This window comes from Thermobia domestica, chromosome 4, assembly GCF_964235325.1.
Source record: "Thermobia domestica chromosome 4, izTheDome1.hap1.1, whole genome shotgun sequence".
NCBI lineage: Eukaryota > Metazoa > Arthropoda > Insecta > Zygentoma > Lepismatidae > Thermobia > Thermobia domestica.
Window position 1 is genome coordinate 7549178 of NC_137457.1, and position 21575 is coordinate 7570752.

Consider the following 21575-nt stretch of genomic DNA (forward strand, 5'->3'; position numbering starts at 1 on the left):
TTGGTCTTTGGAGTCTTATATTAACTGTACAGCAAATACCTATTTATGAATTTTTAGGAAACAAATAATTAATAACAATGTTGTGAGTTTAGAGTTAATATAAAAAGAAAAGTTACCTAGGCTGAAGTGACGTACAAATGGGTGAAAATCATAACATTATACGTGCATACTGTTGTTTACAAGAGAAAAGAGGTTATTTGAAGGTAAACACTGATTATATTTAATTATGTATCTGGCAAATAATATTTATATGTATAGATAATTATTTTTCGCACATAAACTTTCTTGCAATAGTTTTTAATTTTAGAATTATCTCAATTTTGATCAACATATTTTGAGTAGGTTTCATTAATTCATTGAAGTAGTTTAATTTTTTGCTTTTTACATTCTTTACATATTGCTAGAAATCCATAAGGTTGAAAATATATTAACTGAAAAGAAATATTTATATTCAGAGATCAATTCTTAGCGATACTTTTACTTTATTAATTTTTCAACTATAGTATGTAATGCCATGTTACAAGTGTTCCAAGGAGAAGATGAAGAAAAGTATGATTTAATATAAGCTTAACCATAAAATATTATTCTATTCTGCTTATCCTGATTATGTTTTAGTCTGCCAGAAATTACGCTGTTCCTAGTTACCTTATAAATTTGTTCTTGTTTATTTTGGAAAATAGAAATAAAATTTGCCTTCACATGTGCAATTTCTCTCAGGTTTATAAGATATATCCATTGCTATATGTTTCATTTTTGTGATTGTTTTATGTTCTTCTAAACTTTAAAATGCTTTCATTGTTTATAATTATTGTTTGAAATTTTTATTTTTCAATTTATCTGTTTTGAGAATAATGAGTGCGTTGTTTAGTTGCAAAGGTTACAAATTGTAGAATAAAAAAAATAACGATAACAAGACGTGCAAACGTAGTTGTTGATCCATTCCGTGCGAATTTACTAATTATAATATGGTACTGGAAAACAGTTCGTAATATTCAAATATATTTTGGAATTAAATGCATTCTTTAAGTCATTAGTATATTTTTCTCATTTTCGATGAAAAGATGACAAGAAGCTTATTTTTTTTTATTATCTCTTACCTGCTTTTTGGAAATTTTCTGCTTTCATTTTTGTTTTTGTAAACATATAATAAGACTAAAATATTTTGACATCTTTTCCAGGACTTAATTTTAATTTAGGTCAGTATTTCTAATATTTTTGATTTTTACCTTGCTTGATAGCATGTTATGATATTCAGATAATAGACTTTCCTCTTCTGTTTTTTACAAAAACCTAATTGTAAATGGTAACATAACAACTTATATTATGTCACAATTTTACGCAATTGAATGTTACACCAATGTAGCCTTTGTCTCAATCCATTAGTATCCATAAGTTTATAGTAAACTTATCATATCCATTTTAGGTATTTATATCGATTGTAAAGCCAAGTTTTCTGCAGTGTACTGTTTTGTTTTTGTATTGAAAATTACATCAACACTTACCTTTGAAAAGAACATATCAAATTTTAAAACTTAGTTATGTTAATACATTACTTTTTAACTTGTATTTCAATTAAGTAATTTGTAATATCTGCTCTGCGGGGAAATGTACATGAGAATAGTATACAGGATTTTAACTTGACAATTCACTTTGATATGCAATCAGACTGAAGATACTTCTTAGTTTTAAGAACTGTACGTGCTGCTCAAATGTTAGCATAGGTCGTGTGTATTCGTGTTAGCTGTCGAGTAATAGTTTCCTGAGAATAGCAAACATACAATATGAACTATGCATCGAAATGATAGAAGTGTGGAGTTAAAATTTTACATCGTTTGTCGTTAAAGTTCGGCTCTTCACAATTGGAAACTCACCTTGGCCTCTGATTATTAACCGTACTCCTTAATTATTTGAATTATTCATTTTTCTTTTTAACACTAGAAGTTATTATTATATGACGTTCACTATTCAGATAATAATTATAATAATTGTACTATGCAGAGTCTACATAAAGAAAAAGATAATTAAAAATAATATTATACTATGATAAGATATACAACAAGATGTAAATACGAATATTATACAGGCTTACAAATCTGGTACGTGATTATGCGTAAGAAGTATTTAACGTTTTAATGGAAATAATAAGCTTAGCATTGATCGTTATGTTTCGGAAAATAAAGAAAGAGGTTTAATAATCTAAATCAAATGATGATTTAAAATGATGATGGAACACGGTGTTTTATCAACTTGTTGTTCAAGTGAATACTTCCTATGGTCCAGATAACGAGTTCAACCTTGGTTTATACGATTGCTTTATGTAAATACCCGTAAAATGTGATTTGCATCGTTCTTTATTAAGGTGAGTTGTCTTTTCTAATATTGGTTCGGAAATGAATGTACAGGAAATGAGATTCAACTAACTGAATGCTTTATATGAAGTATATAATAATTCAACAGTTTTGGTAAAACGTGTCATAAAAAACAATGACGTATCTATAATGTGAAAGAGGATAACTTCGAATTATAGTTTCAAACCTGTATCCCTGAACCTCGTTCTGAAATATTCTCAGGTTAATTATAATATACGGAATTAATATGTAATAAGACTTCTTAAAATATAAACTTTATTCTCTAGAACAAAGCAAATGAGTGAAAGCAATGCCGTAGAAACCTAAAATATCACTTATGGAATACACAACCATATTTCTATTACAACATCCAAATTAATATATTTATTTGCTTTTCTTAATATTCCCCATTCACTTCAAAAGTACAAGAGTACTGGCGTTCTAAATATATGAGACTTACATCTAATCGTGCATATCATATTACTTGTTATTTTTCTTAAAAATGCAGAAACAATCGTTGCTTTTAAACAAGATCTTAACGCCTGAGTGAAATGTTAAATGAATTTTTCTAGAAGAAATTTTGCGTTGTAGACTACTAAAAATTAAATATTAATATTAATAGAATTAATGTTTTACGATTGATTGGACGTTTGTCCGTTACTGAACATAGATATATGGGTCGATATTTAAAATGGATACATTACGCTGCTCTGGTTTATATTTCAGGCAAGTAACTTCTGGAGTCGTATTAATGATTATACACATAAAGCACGTTCCGAACTTGATACATTTACACAAAACACATCTTCAAGAATTAAAGCCAAATACCTAATAATATAAAATGTATATTGTCTATTATTTCCTTTTGTCATAATGAACACTAAAAATCAGTTAATTTACTAACCCAATCTGAAAATCATCGTGTTTTTAGTAATTTTCTCTTCTTCGCAAGATAAGATCAATTTTGTCCTTTGTTTACTCAAATGATTAGGCAAAACAGCATAATATGAATACACATTGGATAATATATTTTGACAGAAGCTTCAAATGAAAACTTTAGTGAAAGTGGTGGGAAAGTAAGTCCACTGTTTTCCCAATCTACTCTTAGTGACATCGAGATCCAAATCCTTGATTGACACATAGTTTCTGTAATTAATTTTTAGGAACTGATGATGCGCATCTGTTCATGTAGAGTGCTAAATTCTTGGGAGATCCAAGTAATATGGTTTGGAAACGACAAAAATTGTAATAAATGGACTTATCTGATTCCATCGGAGGAACAAAGATCATGACTGTGGGCCATGAACCTGCATATGTGATGATTTAATTTAATTTGTTTTTAGCCACTACAATCAGCCCCAACTATTGCTATGCAACCACGCACAATATATAAAAAATATATTGATATCTTGGTTTTGTTCAAAACATTGATTGTCTCTCAACGACTTTTCCTTACTTGGTGGTACGTGGTTATAACTATCACAAATCGTAACCCCCCTTCCCGACGGAATAGCAGGGACCCCCACTTCCTGTGGCGATTCGCTTACGTCGCAACTAAACGATTTAGAATCATGCATTTTTGGATACGACAAATTACAACTATAAGATAATAACATGTCATTTGAACAGAATAGCTAATACTTCTGGAGATATTCACCTCAATGGTTAATTTTCTCATGGTACTGTAGAGTTCTAGGTCCGAAATTATATCAATTTGTTCATAATAACTTTTTCCTTCTTTTAATGAGAGGAATCACTTGTCTCAGTTTGTCGATCTAGTTCATTAACGCTCCCTCTCTTTTTCTTTCTCTGTATATATATGGTATTTCAAAACAACTCCAACAACGTTTGAGAAGTGATTCCTGACACCAACAAAAGACAAAAGTATAGACCTGGGTGCGCAAGTGCTTCCTTTCGGAGTTATTGGCTGCATAAATAGTGAAAAAATGAACTTTAAAGGTCCATAGCTCCAAAACTACGATACCTACAGTAGTCGGCTCAAGACTTCACTTAGGAACTGGTATATGTTCTATCCAAATATCAATGTTTCAGAATTGTACGATACTTCTGCAACAATTTTTGTAAAGATAGTTGATGAGTTCTTCAAACAGCCTCTACAAAAATTGTTGCGGAAGTACCACAGGATTCTGAAACATGTTTATTTCAATAGGGTACATACTAGTTTCTAAGTGAAGTCTTGTACCGACTACGGTATGTCGCATAGATTTGGAGCTATGGACCTTTGAGGTTCATTTTTTTCGTTTTCGGCAGCTTGTAACTCCGAAAGAAATCACTTGTACACCCAGATTGGTCTATGCTTTCTGTCTTATCTTGGTGTCAGCAATCACCTCCCAAACGCTGTCGGTGCTGTTTTGAAACACCCTGTATATATGTTGATAAGCAAAATTAGTTTGCATGATATGTTAAGATGCCGGTTGTGTCTCTAGGTCAGTTGATACTGAAACTGTTTGTTTTTTTACCACCATACCTGATTTTACTAAATACAATGCAAGAACGGGAGAAACATTATATCTAAATTGTGCGTCCTACTCAATCACATAACTACAAATGGAAATTATTTATGGAAAGTAGTTCTCGTCATCTGCTGACGATGTAGCTGATTTAGTTATTCTTCAGAATGAAGTTACTATATCTATTTAATTATGCAAGCAATTTAAATGAGATCTTCAATGACCACTGATATTTGCACAAATTAATGCCTTAAAATGTATAGACAGTAAAAACTAGTATGTATTTGATTACCAGTATTTAGAAGGGAACAAATTTTCCTTCATAAATCCTCACACGCTGTACAAATGATGATTAGTGGGTATCAGCATTACCCTGGACCATTATTGTGAATCCTTGTACAATACAAAGAACTACACTATGTTGTCCTATCAGAATTTAATTATGGAAATAGTATTTATAATTTATGTGATTTCAGTTACTGATACCTTCAGATTGTCAATGTTTTCATTATTCCCATTAAGATTAAGATTACTTGTGGTTTTAGAGTGAAATAGATCTTGAAGAGCAGAAGGATTTGCAATATTTCATTATTTGCAAATCATTGATTGTTGTATATTCTTATATCAAGGAAAGGCACATTTAATTGATTTTAATGTAAAGTCAAGTTAGAGGAACAAACTTTAAATGTAACATCAACTGAAGTTATTTTGTTCCTATCTACTTTCTAACTTTCTTTCACAGTCTAGTAATGTTTAATAATCAAGAAAAACACTTTTCGTATAATTCTACGTTGTCAAAGAATTTCTTTTATTTATGTAATTACATCTAGCATAAAGCAATATAAACAATTGTTTACTATTTACTTTCTAGTGATATTGCACTAATAACATTATTTCACAAAGATAGGTTAAAGATAACCTACAATGTACTGTAGCACGGTAATATTAATCACAGACAAATGAAATTTGTAGGTAAAACCATTGCTATTTACACCTATGGAAATGTTATGTATTACATGACTAATTTGATTAATTGCGTTACAAACATTAAGTTTCTAACAAGAAATAATTAACTAACTATATGCCCTATGCAAGCCTAAGATTCAATACCACATTCACAAAAGCTCTCCATTCAATTCTGTTCTTAGCCAACTAGATCCAGTAGCTACTATCTATTCCAATTCCTGCGAGCTCCATGATAATATTGTCATCCAAATTGGCAATAGGATTTTAAAAATTGAAGTTACTGACTGGATTTTGAGTCCAAATTTTGAAGGCGTTCCTACATTCTTCCATTCTGGCTATATGACCTATCCACTTGAAACTCATAGACTTGATGACAGTAACAATGTCAGGTGAAGACTATAACTTACTCTTTTCCTCATTAAGCACTTTAAGCCAATAAATGTTCCCGTTCTTCCTGTGTCCTAATATTCGTCTCAGGATTGTGTTATAAAATTCTTTCAGTCTTTTCTCCCCTGATAGTAAATTGCTATGTTTCTAATCCACACAGTACAACAGGTATGATCATCGTACTATAGATATTAACCTTCAAATTCCGCTATGGAATTTGCAACGTCAAAATGTTTTGAACTCAATAATAATACGAATTCCCCGCTTTCAGTTGAGATTTAAAATCTTTTCCAAAATGTTTTTCTTCTGTTAATATTAATTCTAGATATTCAAAAGTATTCACTTTGTCGAAAGTATTTTTTAATATTTTGACGCATTCATAATATGATGTAATATGATCCATGCGAACATTTATATATTTAGTTTTTCTCTACATGTCCCTGCAAGTGCTTAATGACATTCCTGCACATTTTCTATTGTTCTAGTATCATAGTCTATCCGATTTACATAATCAACATATGCCTCGTGAACACTACTCTAATTTTGACCCTTGTTGCTACATTTGATATCGATGGAAATGAAGCAGTTTTTGAGCTTGTGAAATGCACCACTTTTGTACACTTGCAAGGATTTCTTTCTTTTTGCCTTGAGTCTAATTTATACGCAGGTCAGCTTTTTATTACATGTGATGACTTCATGAAAGAAACTTAGTAGATGAAAATATTCGTTTTTGAATTGCAGTTTTCCTTGTGAATAATCGGCGTAAGTAGTGAGCTAAAATTTTTCAGTATCTCAATCATTTGCATGGCGATAACATATGCCCTGATGATAACCCAGAACCTCGAAATTTTTGATGTACCTGCTTTTCTATATTGATTCTACAGTAACATTTTTTTATCGGATATAATAGATTGCAGTCTACCTGATCATGATTTGCCAACTCGACCGTACTACAATTATCACGTCAGGAACTCTGTAGCCATTGTTGCATTACTTCGGTTTATTGTGTTGTGTTCGAAGTCGTAAGTTTACTGTTAATTGATATTGATGAGTTATTCCTATATTTATTAATGAATTCATTCACTGCGCTTTTGCGTACTTAGTTATTGTCTTTGTTACCAAAGCTGCAACAATTAGAAATCTGTTAGATGATTTAAAACGGAATTCCTCATCTGCTACTTAATACAATGTTATGGTGGATTGTGTGCTGCTTTGATAGATCTTTCTCTATGATCGTCCATTACTATAATTTATGTGATATTTATTTTAATATTTAATGTTTTTATACCTACTTAACAATCATCAGATACAGCTCATAGACCATTTTATACTGGATATCTAACAACAACAATAACAATGGAAAGGATTTTGGAATGTATCGGTCAGGGAATGTTTAGAAGGCATAATCCCGGCATTTATCTGCTAGGACTGAGGAAACGTCCAGTTAGGATGGTCGGCAGTGGGAAACGAACCCGTAACTTTCCGAATGCAAAGCCAACGCTCTACTACTTGAGCTACTTTTATATTATTATTATTATTATTATTATTATTATTATTATTATTATTGCTGCCGTATGAAACTCAACTTGTTATATAGTTCTAATCTGAAATCCTTTGCATTACCGTCGCCTTTTGATTTTCTTTTCTGTTTCTTCGGACTATACTCGAACTCTAGCGAACTTATGATAACACATTGCGCTATGTTGCACGCTGTTCAAAGAACTACCCCATCAACATATCTGCAGGAGATACTCATTTTTGTCTCACGATGACCTCTAATCCTTCACTGCAGCAACGATACTTATGATATCTCAATGAATTTTAGAAGATTTATAGAGTTAATAGTAAAGAATTTAAAAATGCAATCTCCCTAGAAAAGTCCTATGCTGGTATGAGCCCATATTACATACAACTCCTCAATTGTAAGTCTCATATACCACAAGGATTGAACGGGACACAAAACTTCAAATTAACAAATCAAGCAATTTGTACTCTTTTTACTAATTTGCAACGTACATATTAATGAGTATGTTATTCAAATTTGCCAATGACAACTATATTTTTTCATTACACCGTATTTTTAAAAGTATTATTATAATGGAGCGCGATTGGCCAATTTCAGAGCGATGATGTCTGAGGATATTCATCCCTTATACTCTAAGGCCATGAAATTCGTTGTTCATAAGGTCGTTTCCCTGAGTGTTACATGGTTGTCTCATTCCTACTACATTCTTCTAATGAGTTTTTAAAATTGTTACATGCATCAATTATGGATATGAAAGTAAGCCATGTGACACTAATAATAGTCATCCATCACAATCCATTATGTGTTACATGTTGATTCACTGAAAATGCTGAATACTCTTGACCTAATTAACGGTACTAACTTCCACTCACTTCTAATGTGAGAAAATGTTAGTTCTTTTTAGACATTCCAGAAAATTTTTGTGTAAAAAAAAATAGAACAGTAGTTTCTAGATGTGTAGCTTAACTTATCGTTCCATATGTCATTCTGCTACATTCATACATATACCAAAACGGTTAGCTAATGCTTGGAAGATTTCGGATAGCAAAATACAGGAATGGAGCGTAGCGCTGTTTGGACCAGAGACGTGGACATTAAGAAAAGCTCTAAAATATCCAAGCTGGAAACAATGAAATGTGGTGTTGGCGCAGAATGCTGCGCACATCGTGGACCGAAAGGGAAAAGAATGAAGACGTATTAAAAGAAGATAATGAAAGGCGACAGATCATGAAGATAATAGGAAAAAAAGAAACAGTATGCTTGGGCATCTTATTCGGCACTCCGATTGGACAACTGTGCTGAAAGAGGGAAAGGCAGAAGGAAAACGAGGAAGAGGAGGACCAAAGATAGAATATGTAGATGCAGTTATGAAGAATAGGTTTTATCAAAGTATAAAACAGCTCTCCTAAGCGAGAGAAAAGTTTTAAAATTCATATGTTGCCCACTAACCTATGGTTGATGTGAGCAAGAAGAAGAATTGTTATCATGTCTGAACCCATCAAGAATAGTCAACTTGATTTTGTCATAGGTGTGGAAAGTTTTGGTCACATGTAATGACATGATGCACTAAGCTTTGACATTTCTTGTAACAGAGTTCCTTCAATTAATTACGGACTTTAACTCGTCTATAATGAATAAAAGTAAAATATTGCTTTGGAAAACATTGTGCACTCGTTTTTGGGTTCAGTAAATTTTCATGAAATTCTCAAATAGTAGCACTTCTAAACAACATTGTATTTATATTGTACAAATTTGTAAATGTGAACTACAATCCACAAACAAGCCATCCTAATTGTAATATAATAATGGAATGGTGTTTAACCAAAATTGTTATTGTTAACAAATTAGACAAGTTAAACACTTTACCGAAGGTTAGTGTACCGGAGTGAGAGTTCCTGGAATTCAACACAGGAAACATTGCCTATCCAATTTAGGCAAGCCACAACTTTCCATCCCTGAATTAGCACTTGATTTGTTCTGAAAATAAATACTACCTTCTTTTTTACGGAAGGCTATATAAAACCTGTGCCTTATCGGTAATCTTTCTGGTGTTTACTTGTTATTGATATTTTTTGACCAGTATGTGATCTGCGCTGTTATTAGCAGTGCAAATACTAAAATAAAAAAATGCACCATTTTGTAGGTAAGTGACAAAATATCTTTCGTTAAGTGGTATTTAATTGAGAAGAAGACGTTTTGTTTTCTACTCTAATATTATATATAAGTAACATCCACTGTTACACCCTTGTGATACAGATATCAAGAACAACACCAAATATTTTTTGAAATAACCCAATGGAATTTCAGTAGTTTCTCTTGAGAAAAATTGTTTAAAATCATCATTGATCAGCCAGCCAGAACCCAGACTATGATAGCTTCAGCACTTTCTTCCTGTTGTCTAATCAGTTTACGAAATATCCCATTTGAAGTTTTCAAAATCCTTTGCTCGGACATTATTACCCCACAGAGAAAGAAGCGTACAGTTTATTTCCATTCTTCTTCTGCATGATTGAAGTTAAACTAAAATATTTGATATATACCCTGACATGCAATGTTACCAGTTCGTGAAGGGTAATTTCCCGTTCGCAGAGATGAAATTTTCGAATATGATTCAATGTTTCCCACAAATATATAACGAACACAAACACACCCAGACATACATATATATATATTACCATGCGTTTCCATTGGTACATATTTTCAAGAAAATTATCTCACATGCTACATATTTGAAATAAAATACCCCAAATTCCAGCCACTGATATCAATTTACCGTTTTGTGGGATGTTTTCTACTTGGCAACACTGCTCACATGTTGGTGCATGCTAAGGGAATGAGCAAAGAGTATAAGTGATAATGCAGAATGAGTAAAATGGCAACAAATCGGACGGTGTGAAATGGATAAAACAAATAAAATATCCCTCACGTAAGAAGCGAAGACCTGGTCATTCAAGACTTAGACAAAGAATTGTTTATTTGTGGTATGCAAATAAAAAAGGCTAGGGTAATAGAAGTGGTACTTTATGGCATGTAGGTTAAAAGAAGTATACCTAGGACGATGACCGTGAAAAGGAAGAAGAAATAAGAAAAAAAGTTAAAATAAAACATTTGTAGGTCAAAAATGACCCGCTCTCCATAGGGCGAGTGTTAAGGTATGGGGAACAAAACGAGTACAGACTTTCCGTTCATTTAAATCTTTTATCAGAATTTCATGTCTTTCGTCGTATTCAGTTCCTCTATCGTCTACCTCACAGTCGAATTCGCATCGCGGCGATCCTTTAACTTGCCTGTTCCACCAAGTCATCGCGATTATTGTTTTTGGTCTGCTGGTTTTGAGTAGTCTTCCAAGAACTCCCATCCGTCCCGGAATCAGGTATGCCACTTGAACCCACGTGTACGAGATAGAAACTCTTCACCATACACTTGTTTCATAATTTGCAATGTTTGTATAAATGTTTTACTAGCTTAAAACAGACTGTAATATTGACTCTTTGCTACATTGTGTTTCTGTGACGAGGTGAGAGCAGATACACTCACTTCCCTTGCTATATCTTGACACTCCTTCAATCGGTGTTTATGATTGTGGTCTCGTTTTGTCTAGGAAATATCAGCTTTCCGATGTTGCTTGGAGCTAGTGGTTCCCTGTATACAAAAAAAAAATGTTTATAATCTACTCTTGTAGAATACTTTTGTAATCACGACTTCAGCAAATTATTGGAAAATTCTTCTATCAAAGTATTTTCTATATTAAATTATAATTTCTAATGGAGTAGTGTACATAAAACTTTGGTGAGGAAAAGGAAAGTGACTTTAAAAGGACTGAAATCACTTTTGGACTTACATTAAGAAGATAAATTCTGTATTCTGTTTGTTTAAATTTCGTCTTTTATAAAAGTCAATTTCGCAGAATGTTTCTACTATATTTTGTATAAATTTGTTAACTATCTTATTTAACTTTTAGGCGACCAAGATCAACACAAAGAAGGAGGATCTAATGCTAATGCTGTAGCAATAGCTATATCGGAAGGAAGTGGAGATGGTTCAGGGGATGTAAATGGATCTCTGTCTGGCCATTTAGGGTTAGGTATAAAAGGTAATATATTTTATATACTTATAATGCGTAAATAGATTTATACCATGCCATGTAAATTACTGTGAATTTTAATTAGTACATTTCTTACACAAGAAAGAATTTCTTTAACTCATATAAATTGAAAACGTTAAGATATAATAACTAGACCTTCTCATATTAAAACAATTATGAATTATAAACTCGAAAATTGTAGTGTTCTTTTTCTATATAATGTTTGGAATTTTCATAGCTCCTTCACTTTTTCCTAAAACTAAATAGAATATAAAGAGATTATATTTCATACAAAGGCAACGAAACTTATTCGACATTGCCTAATCATGATGGTAAAACTACATTAAATTTTCTATAAATAAGAAGTATTATTGCATTGAACCGTTTAGTTCTTGACATATAAACAAAAGTTTTGACTTGGCTTTGTGGAATTATATATTTCAAAAAATCTACAATTTATATTTACAACAACCATATTGATAGAAAGAGGAATTAAATTGAATCATAAGCAATTAACTGGTAAAAGAGTAGCATAGTAATATTAAAAGTTCAGAATGTAACCTTGATATAAACAGTTGTAAGATAACTGAAAGTGCATTTTTTTGTTATAAAAAATAGTATTACGTACTTTGAAAAGCACAATTTCATGCTCAATATAGCAAGTGATGTGTAGTATACACTTTTTCATCGTAGGGAGCAACATTGTTTTATCATCTTCCCGGTTATACGTCTCCACTGAACTGTATCATGATTATGTTAAGAACAAAAGAACAATAATTACTCTTCTCAGGAAATCCCGATATATTTCAAAAACAATATTCCATTTTATAAATGAAATGTTCCAAGGGAATTAAATATGCCAATATTTATCTATACACTTTTAAGAGCAAAATACATGAAAAATAAAAGTTTTTCTTATATACAGATGATGATCAGAAAAATGGAAACACCTGTAGTTGGCAAAACGCCAGATGTATGCGTTGGCAGTGGTGTCGTGGCGTCCGCAGCGCCGGCCCGCTGTTGGGTGTGTGTTAGGTTGGTCTCCATACTACGTCAGGCGCAGTGGAACAGCAGTGTCCAGTGGCTGCAGCAGACGGAGGTAGTGTAAAATGGGAGACCTCTCAGATTTTCAAAGAGGGCAAATTGTTGGTGCGCGGTTATGTAGAGTGAGTGTTACGGCAGTGGCTACTGTGTTAGGTGTGTCGCGTGGGACAGTGTCGAAGGTGATGACGGAATACACAACACACGGGAAAACCACATCGAGGAAGCGGAACAGTTGGCGGAAGAAAATCATGGATGACAGGTCACGCCGGGTATTAAAGCGCATAGTCACGCAGAACCGCCGCGCCATTGCGGAGCAAGTGACGGAGGAACTCAATCAGCACCTCCCCACCCTATTTTGACAATCACAGTCCGCCATGAATTACATGACGTGAACTTACAGGGTCGTGTTGAACGGGCCAAACCGCTCATCAGGGACCAGAATGCTTTCGAACGCCGCAAATGGTGCCGCGACCATGCAACTTGGACCGTTTAGAACTGGAAACGTGTGATATGGTCGAATGAGTCATCCTTCACCCTATTCCCAACCACGGGCCGTGTTTATGTAGGGAGAACGCCCGAAGAAGCTTATAATCTGCAGTGTCTCGGCCCAACTGTGAAACGTGGCGGCGGCTCGGTGATGCTGTGGGCCGCCATATCATTGTTTTCATTGCGTCTTGTAGTCACACTTAGCGGACGAATCACTGGCAACGATTATGTCGCAATTTTAGGAGACCGCTTGCATCCTATGGTCCGGATGTTGTTCCCGGACAATGACGCCATCTTCCAGGATGATAATGCACCTATTCACACAGCTGGCGTTGTTGCAGCGTGGTTGAGGAACATCGGGATGATGTTCAACACCTCCCCTGCCCCGCCCAATCCCCAGATCTCAACATAATTGAACATCTGTGGTCCGTCTTGGAAACACGACTCCGGCGACGATTTTCCATCTCCATCCTCTCTCAGAGAACTGGCAGATGCCCTGCACTAGGAATGGTGTAAAATTCCACTTGCTATCATTTACGACCTCCATGCCTCCATCCCATGTCGCACCAAGGCTGTTCTGAAGGCGAAAGGTGGTCCGACACCATATTAATCTGGTAAGTTGCAATTTTGTTCAGGTGTTTCCATTTTTCTGATCACCATCTGTATATCTCATACAATTTTATTACCACTATTTTGCATCCAAGCTGTGATTTTTCAAAGTATTCAATTTCCAGTAGTTTAATGCTAGAAAGATTTCCTCAGATTAGTTGCAATAGTTGAAGTTTTCCAGACTTCTTAAAAAAGTTCTTATAAAATTAACAGCAAAATATCGTATCAAAATTTGATATTCTAGTGAAATATTTGATATAAATGCTGGGATTCTCCTTGTTATATATACATAAGTACACAACAAGAAAATGCAGTCTTAATGAAAGAACTAAAACAACTCCCTGAAGTTATTAATTCATTCCTTTTGTTTAGTACCCTAGTACGCATTTCAGAAATATCTAGTAACTCAAATTGAGAATTTTTACTAGTCCATATCAAGGGCAGTCTAAGTTTTAAGGTGTATATTTGACATATAAACATGGCAACGTGCAATATATTATGTTTCCTGTAACATTAAATGAAAATATTGTTATGAGCTATTCTGACAACATTTGTGTGATAAACAGTATTACCATCTCTTTTCTATTTGTAATATATTATACATACGGTGGTAGCATCGTTACTCATGTAAATGTTAGGAAATGCTTATGCTGAAAACAGCATTACTTAGGAAATATATCGTATAAAGCCTTGCCCATAGCAAGAAAATAGAGAAAACTGATATAAATTCCCTGTCAATTACTAGATATTATGTAATAACACAATACTGGAGCATCTTAAACCACATGTTGCTACACCAATGTTAAAAAATATTGTTTTTTTGCTGTAACGAGAAGTATTTGTCTTGTTTTAATAGTTTTCAAGAAATACCTCGTGTGTAGTTTTAATTAGTGTATTGCCGAATAACCACATTCTCTGAAACGAAATAAATACGTGGTACAACAAATGCAACATACATTAATTTCTTTACAAACTTTGCTTATCAGACGCCTCTATGCTTTTGCTGTGTATAAAATCTTGTATATGAGGTCCTGATATTTAGTTGAGGATGCTTTCTTATCATTATAAGAAGCCATTTTAGAACAGTTTCTTAACTCGTTGGATAATTTTCAATACATGACGGAAATATTACTTTAGCGATTATATAATGCTGCAATTTTGCGTTTGTGAATCTTGGTATCACAATTAATGAAAAACATCGGTGAACAAGCAAAAGTGTGTTTTAAGTGAGATATTTATATCTAAATATGTTGTACGCCTTTATATTTTCAGACATAGGAAGTAAGTTAAAGAAGAGCCGGAAACAATTTAATATTGGTAAAAGGCCAGGTAAGTATTAACACTACTTCTAATTTATTATTAATTTGCTTTTGTATTTGGATCTGTAATTATAACTATAATAAGAGAAATAGGTTGTTTACTGTTATTGTTCCTTAGAATATTTAACATTCTTAGGGTAAAACAGTAGATGTGATTCCTACAGATTACAAAATTAAATGATATTTCGTGATTTAATATTTTTCTGAGTAACCTTTTACACGTACAGTATAATAAAAAAGTCTATTTATTTATGAGTGATGCAAGAAACTAAACAATCTCTCGACTTCAGTGCTATCCTTTGCAGACAGTGAAAATCATAGTAAAATTTGGTGGATTTGCTTATTTCATAGTGAGGGCTGTTGAAATTGCAGCATCAGTGATTGCCTTCATTCGAAAGAAAAGAGATTCGACATATCTGCATTATCGGAGAACACGGTCTAAAATTGCGATCTTAATGACTTCACGAATGCTAGTGATTTATAAAAGCAAATTCTATAAAATATATTTACCAAAATATTGTAGTAACTCCGAAGGTAAAGTCACATTTGAAACTAAATTATTTATCAGCATAGGAAGTCTGATAGATCTAGCTTATCTGTCCACTCCAGTTCTAGTCGATAGATATAGAAAATCATAACATATACAAACATAAGGTTCTTTGATGGATATGGATTCATAGTCGAAAGAGAGCATGTATCTATCCTCTTATTTTCGTGTTTTAATAAGAATTACAGTATGATTTATCTTCACCATTCTTCTACACTGAAAAGGGAAATGCAAACGTCTTTCTATCATATTTAATTGACTGTCAAGCATCACTTTTGATTCCAATCGCAGATGATGAATATTGGGTCATAAGCTTAAAATTCTAATGTTGTGTTACAATATCAGGCTTCACTTCCATCTTTGAACTTCTAATAAATTTGGATTTAGTACTTTAGCCCCGTTGTTCAATTTCTATTTTCTTTTGTCATAACCACGATGAGAAAGTGGATTCATACTGTTTATGAAAATCACTTATTTATTTATTTAATTATAGGATTAATATATAACCTCTATTTGGGGCTTGTGTAGATAATTTATAAACTGTAGTGAGGAAAATTACATTTACAGTATATGTGTCAGATGTATAATTGTTACTCTTTTGCGACTTGAATTAGCCGTGGAAAATAAAAATAGAAACCAGATTCTGTCGTTTTAAACAAAACGAATAATTTTAGATAAACACACATTCGATATAAACGTGAAATAACAATCATTAATATGTCAGAAAGAATTTAATTAAGTAACGTTTATCTTGGCATGAAGGTGTTTTATATTTTATTTACAACAATGAAGAAAATATCCGATGCAGCATGATACAATAAGACAAATTCTAACTTAGATGGTGATGGGAAATGTTTATTTTAAATTTGTTCGCGTGGGTAAATTTTCATATCAATTTGATAATCTTTCTTGTCACTTAGAAAAGCAATGGGCTTCGTGATACAATTATTTCAATGATAGATTGTATAATTTAGTCTGTAATAGAGCATTTATAGATAATAGTACTTAGTTTACCTTGGCAGTAAGCGAAGTCTTATTTAATGCAAAAATAATGCCAACTACTGTTAGAAACTTCTGCAAATATTCTGTCAATATACATAATATTCCTTTTCTGGATTTCTTAAATAGTAAACTTGTTAATACAGTGTTCTGGTGAACATAATTGGTCATTGGGAATCAGCATTCACAATATATATTCATAATAAAGTTCAGCTCAGTTTTGAGTATGATGTTCTCCTAATTGTATTACTAAAATAAGACATAATTTGGGACTGCCATAATGCTCGCGTTGTAATAGTATAAACTAGGAGTCACACGCAAGGTAAAAAAATACACATAAATGTAGTTAACGTACTTTACCTAAAAGCTCAGCATAGTATTTTCTTCTATATGAGTTCAGGTTAATTACAATTAATGTATACAAAACAACATTTGTAACTATATTAGGTCAAGTTTAAAGATGTATACTAGGGTGGGCCGAAAATGGCCGAATTTTTTTTAGAAAATTAAGATTGAGTATCGTGCAAAAGTTGTATAATATTATGTTATGTTTATTCACCAAAATAGAGTCGGTTAAAAAGATATTTAACCGGGCCCCGGGGGCCCGAAATAACGCTAATTTAAAAAAAAGACAGTTGTGAATAGTGATAATATTATTGAAATATATTTTTTAGAAAGTTAAGTTTGAGTACCCTGCAAAATTTATAATGTCATGTTTCCTCGCCGAAACAGAGCCGGATAAAGAGATAATTAACCGAGCTCCGGTAGCTCGAAAGAACGTTAATGCTGAAAAATATGGTTGAGAGTAGTGAAAATATTATTGAAGTATTTAGAAAATTAAGTTTGAGTACCGTGCGAAAGTTGTATAATGCTATGTTTCTTTCCCAGAACAGAGTCAGATAAAAATATTTCACCAGGCCCTGCGGGTCCGAAAAGTGTTATTTTGTTTTTGATTTTTTAAAATATATACCATTATTATGAGTATGTATAGAAAATTGGTTAAGATTCCTAAAACTTTAACTTGACCCCAGGATTTTAAATTTTCTGATCTGATATGCAGCTTTTCGTCTGATTGGTATTTAGTAGATATAATAGTACGGACACAAATACATAAGGTAAAATTGAAAAATTGACCAACAAACACCAAACCAGCCCAGAACTCACCACGTGGAGGTGGCTACACAGCGAGTTCCTCCCACCCATCCCCCTCTTACTTAGTTGAATTTTGGAACAAAATATTGAGATTTATGTTCGGAGCTTGGTAGATACTTTCGTATTTCCAGTTTTGCGCGAAAATAACCGTCTCGTTCAACATTACCGCATACTTCTGAAGAAGATTCTGTTACTACCTTTACACACCCCTCCAAAGCCTGTCTGTGCAAGGGGAACGTGACAAACTGTGAAACCTCCCCTTTTCCACAATCAATTCGATTAGTTCTTCTGTTGATACGTTAGCTGAAATTAGAGGCTTCGTTACTATTACTTCTGATCAATCGGTAAATAGATATAATCCGCATATTTTTCAGTGCTTTGCCTACTGTAATTGTCAATTAGAACTTTAGTTTGGTATTTTCGGCCATCAAAATAGACCCTTAAAATTAGTAGCTTTACCTGCAGACGCTTTCTTTTTTCTCTTTTTCTTTTTTTTTTTTTTTTGCTAGTATCCTACGGATTTTGCTTTTATCTACTACCTTGACTTGGTTAGTTTTGTTCAGTAAATTAATATCTTCTAAAACAGCGGATACAATTTTAGCAGCCGACCTATTTGAGACACATGTTAAATCTTTTGCAGTACTCATTTGTTTAGGGCTCACTATTGTTTATTTAGGTCTCTTCTCTAAACGATAGCTCCATGCGAACTCTTCATCGCCTGAATTCGGGGTGGAAGCACTTAATGTATTTCCAAGTGCGGGATTGAGACGAACGATTGTAACTTTCTTGTATTAGGTACCGCAGCATCATAATCGATCTGTTTGTCATGCATTCTTTTGAGCCTATTGGTTTCCGCTTTATCATACATTGCAATTCGTCATTTGTCTCTGATTTCTCTGATCTAATATGAACTCCCACGGCGGTATTTAATTTGATTTATCACACTTACAGGTTAATCTATCGCAGCATTTGCAAGATAAAATATCAAATAACTTCTGAGTACCGTTTTTAAATTTCTTTAATTTGGCTCTTAATGGAGGTATGTTGTTTCTTAATGGGGTTAATGATCGTTTTGCATTTTGAGTTGTAATTCAAAATCATATCCTTAATTCGAAGGCAGGACAATACAGGAAGAGAGGCTCGCAGCCATATCGTATATAGTTTATTTGAATTCAGCAATGTAAACGCCGCCTTCGGAAAGCCAGTGTTGTGCATTTTGCATCCAGATGCGAAAAAGTGATACTCCCTTAAAGTTTGAGAGTTCTGACCTGGGCTCAATACGAAGGCTTTTCGTGTGTTAATATGGTAGTTACAAAAGCCAGTTAAGGTCTCAATAGTTATTTGCGTACATTAAAACCATGTATTTCATGTTTTATATATTAATAGTATTGTCTGGGAAAATGTTCTTATTACCTAAAATCATTTTATTTGAACAGAAAATTAGACATTTTAGAGCCACGGGGGCCTCGTTAAATATGGTTTTGAAATCAACATATTTGACATGGCTTCATTTCGTACCAATGCACAACATTTGATAACTACTCAATCCTGAATATCTGAAAAAAATTTCGCCCCCTCTACATTGTATACTCTTTGAAGTTTACTTTTTTGTATTTTTAAGAATCAATTATCGTCAAGATCGTTTTATCTTTATGCTTACATAAGACAGAAGCTAATACTACTATGAGTATAAATACAAAGTATATGGAGGATTGGAAAGTAAGTATTGTGTGGAATCCTTATGTTAAAAGTAAAAGTAAAATGATCTAAAAACATTGGAAGCATTTCTACCTTGCATCAGATTTGTAACTTTGCAACAGTGAAGAATCTCGGGAAATCTGTCCGCTGATGATGATGTGTTAAGCTATTTTATGCATGTATATATCCGCAAAATAAAGAAATTGAAGACGTATTATACAATTTTAAGGCGCTTCATTGTTATAAATAGTATTTATTTCATCATTGTGTTATTTAAGAATTTCCTCTAATTCTTATATTTTTATTTCACAGCTCGAAAATTCATACAAGGGAAAGGTAAGAGGATGACAGTTATTAATAAATTAGCCGTCAGTTTGTTTTCTCCAAAAGTTATTTTTTTAATGAATTCATTATCGGAAACGTCACATTTGACAAGTGTAGAGACAAGACAATAGATTAATCTCTAGTTTTAGATAGAAAGAAAAGCGGGAGTTAACTTCATATTTTCAAAAAAACTAATAATAAAAATAAGATTACAGTAAATATTAAATAACAAAGAATTTATGGATTTATTATGTGTAGGAAAATGGAAAATCATGTTAGTTCAAGTACTTGAATTACTCGTTTTGTACGCGAAACTGTATAGTACTGGGATACTAAAAAATAAATGTATTAGTAGTTAAGGGAACTATACCTTACATGTCAGCTTTAAGTGTTAATTTCCTATGGTAGTATCATTAAACTATTACGTCTTCACATAACTAACAGCTGTTATGTAACATTACTGAATATCACATTATTATATATATTATGTGACAAATATCCTAGTTAACTCTTGTTTATATATAGATTAAGAATTGAAACGTGTATATGTATAATAGTGTCATATTGTCACTATTTTGTAATGTAGTATGTGTATACATATTCACGAATAGCACAATTTTTCACGAAGATATCATCTTATATCACTTCATTGCACTACTTGAAAAGCTTCAAAATTTGCATCAACATTCGTATGTACTTGCCAAATACATAATTGTATGTTCACGTGTATCCATGCGATTTTACATCTTACTTGTTTTCACTCTTATTAAAGTTTTTAAAAGACAACGTTATTACTTATGTACACTCATGTCCAAACTGATTGTCGCATATCAATAATTGTCTTCTTGTGAGAATATGGTTTGATAATGATTTTATAATGTACCTTTCATACTGATACTATGCGTATAATCAAGCAATGTGTATTGTTCGTAAATTTCATAGGAAAAGTATTATAAATACGAAAATTAGAATGAGTAAAACAAAATGTTGCTAAATCGACAAGAATTTTTTCGTGTGAGTGTTCTTAGTTACTACTCCTTTGACATGAAATTTGGCACATACATGTCTTTGCCGATAATACATATACAACTATTATAAGAAATACCGGGCGAATTCGTTATCAAACTATATTCCTGCAACAACATATTTATAAAGAATTTTGGACATGAGTGTACGTTTATTTTTATACACAAAATCCATTACTACAGTAACACAAAAAACGTATGGTGTGTTAACTTACAGAGCAAGAACATTGACACAATCACCACTTAATTATTGCTATAATTTGTTTTGAGTTTTCTCTTATTTTAAAAGATGATTTACTGGAAATATTTGAACTAGCAAATGTTTTACCACACACCACACGGAATATTTTTTATTCTTATGGCCTGCTCGTTTCAACTTCAACGCCTAAACGTTAGTACCCATATATATATATATATATATATATATATATATATATATATATATATATATATATAGTGAATTTTGCGTAACTAGTATTCTCCTGTAACCCGATCATTTCATTTTGCACGATGCATAAACATACACATTACATTACTTGAGAACTACACTGTACATTTCGTGATTATATATATCCCATTCAATAAATGTTT

At 32.7% G+C, this 21575-nt stretch overlaps 1 protein-coding gene across 40 annotated transcripts in view; it reads left to right on the forward strand.

Annotated features, from left to right (window-relative positions):
• The window catches only part of LOC145683699 (uncharacterized), a 606036-nt gene that overhangs the window by 136232 nt on the left and 448229 nt on the right, over window positions 1–21575 (forward strand). For all 40 annotated transcript variants that reach the window (XM_081755114.1, XM_081755113.1, XM_081755079.1 and 37 more), the window contains exons 3-5: window positions 11659–11790; window positions 15193–15249; window positions 19948–19971. In XM_081755114.1, the coding sequence (XP_081611240.1) occupies window positions 11659–11790; window positions 15193–15249; window positions 19948–19971 (213 nt within the window). The remainder of the gene's footprint in view (window positions 1–11658; window positions 11791–15192; window positions 15250–19947; window positions 19972–21575) is intronic.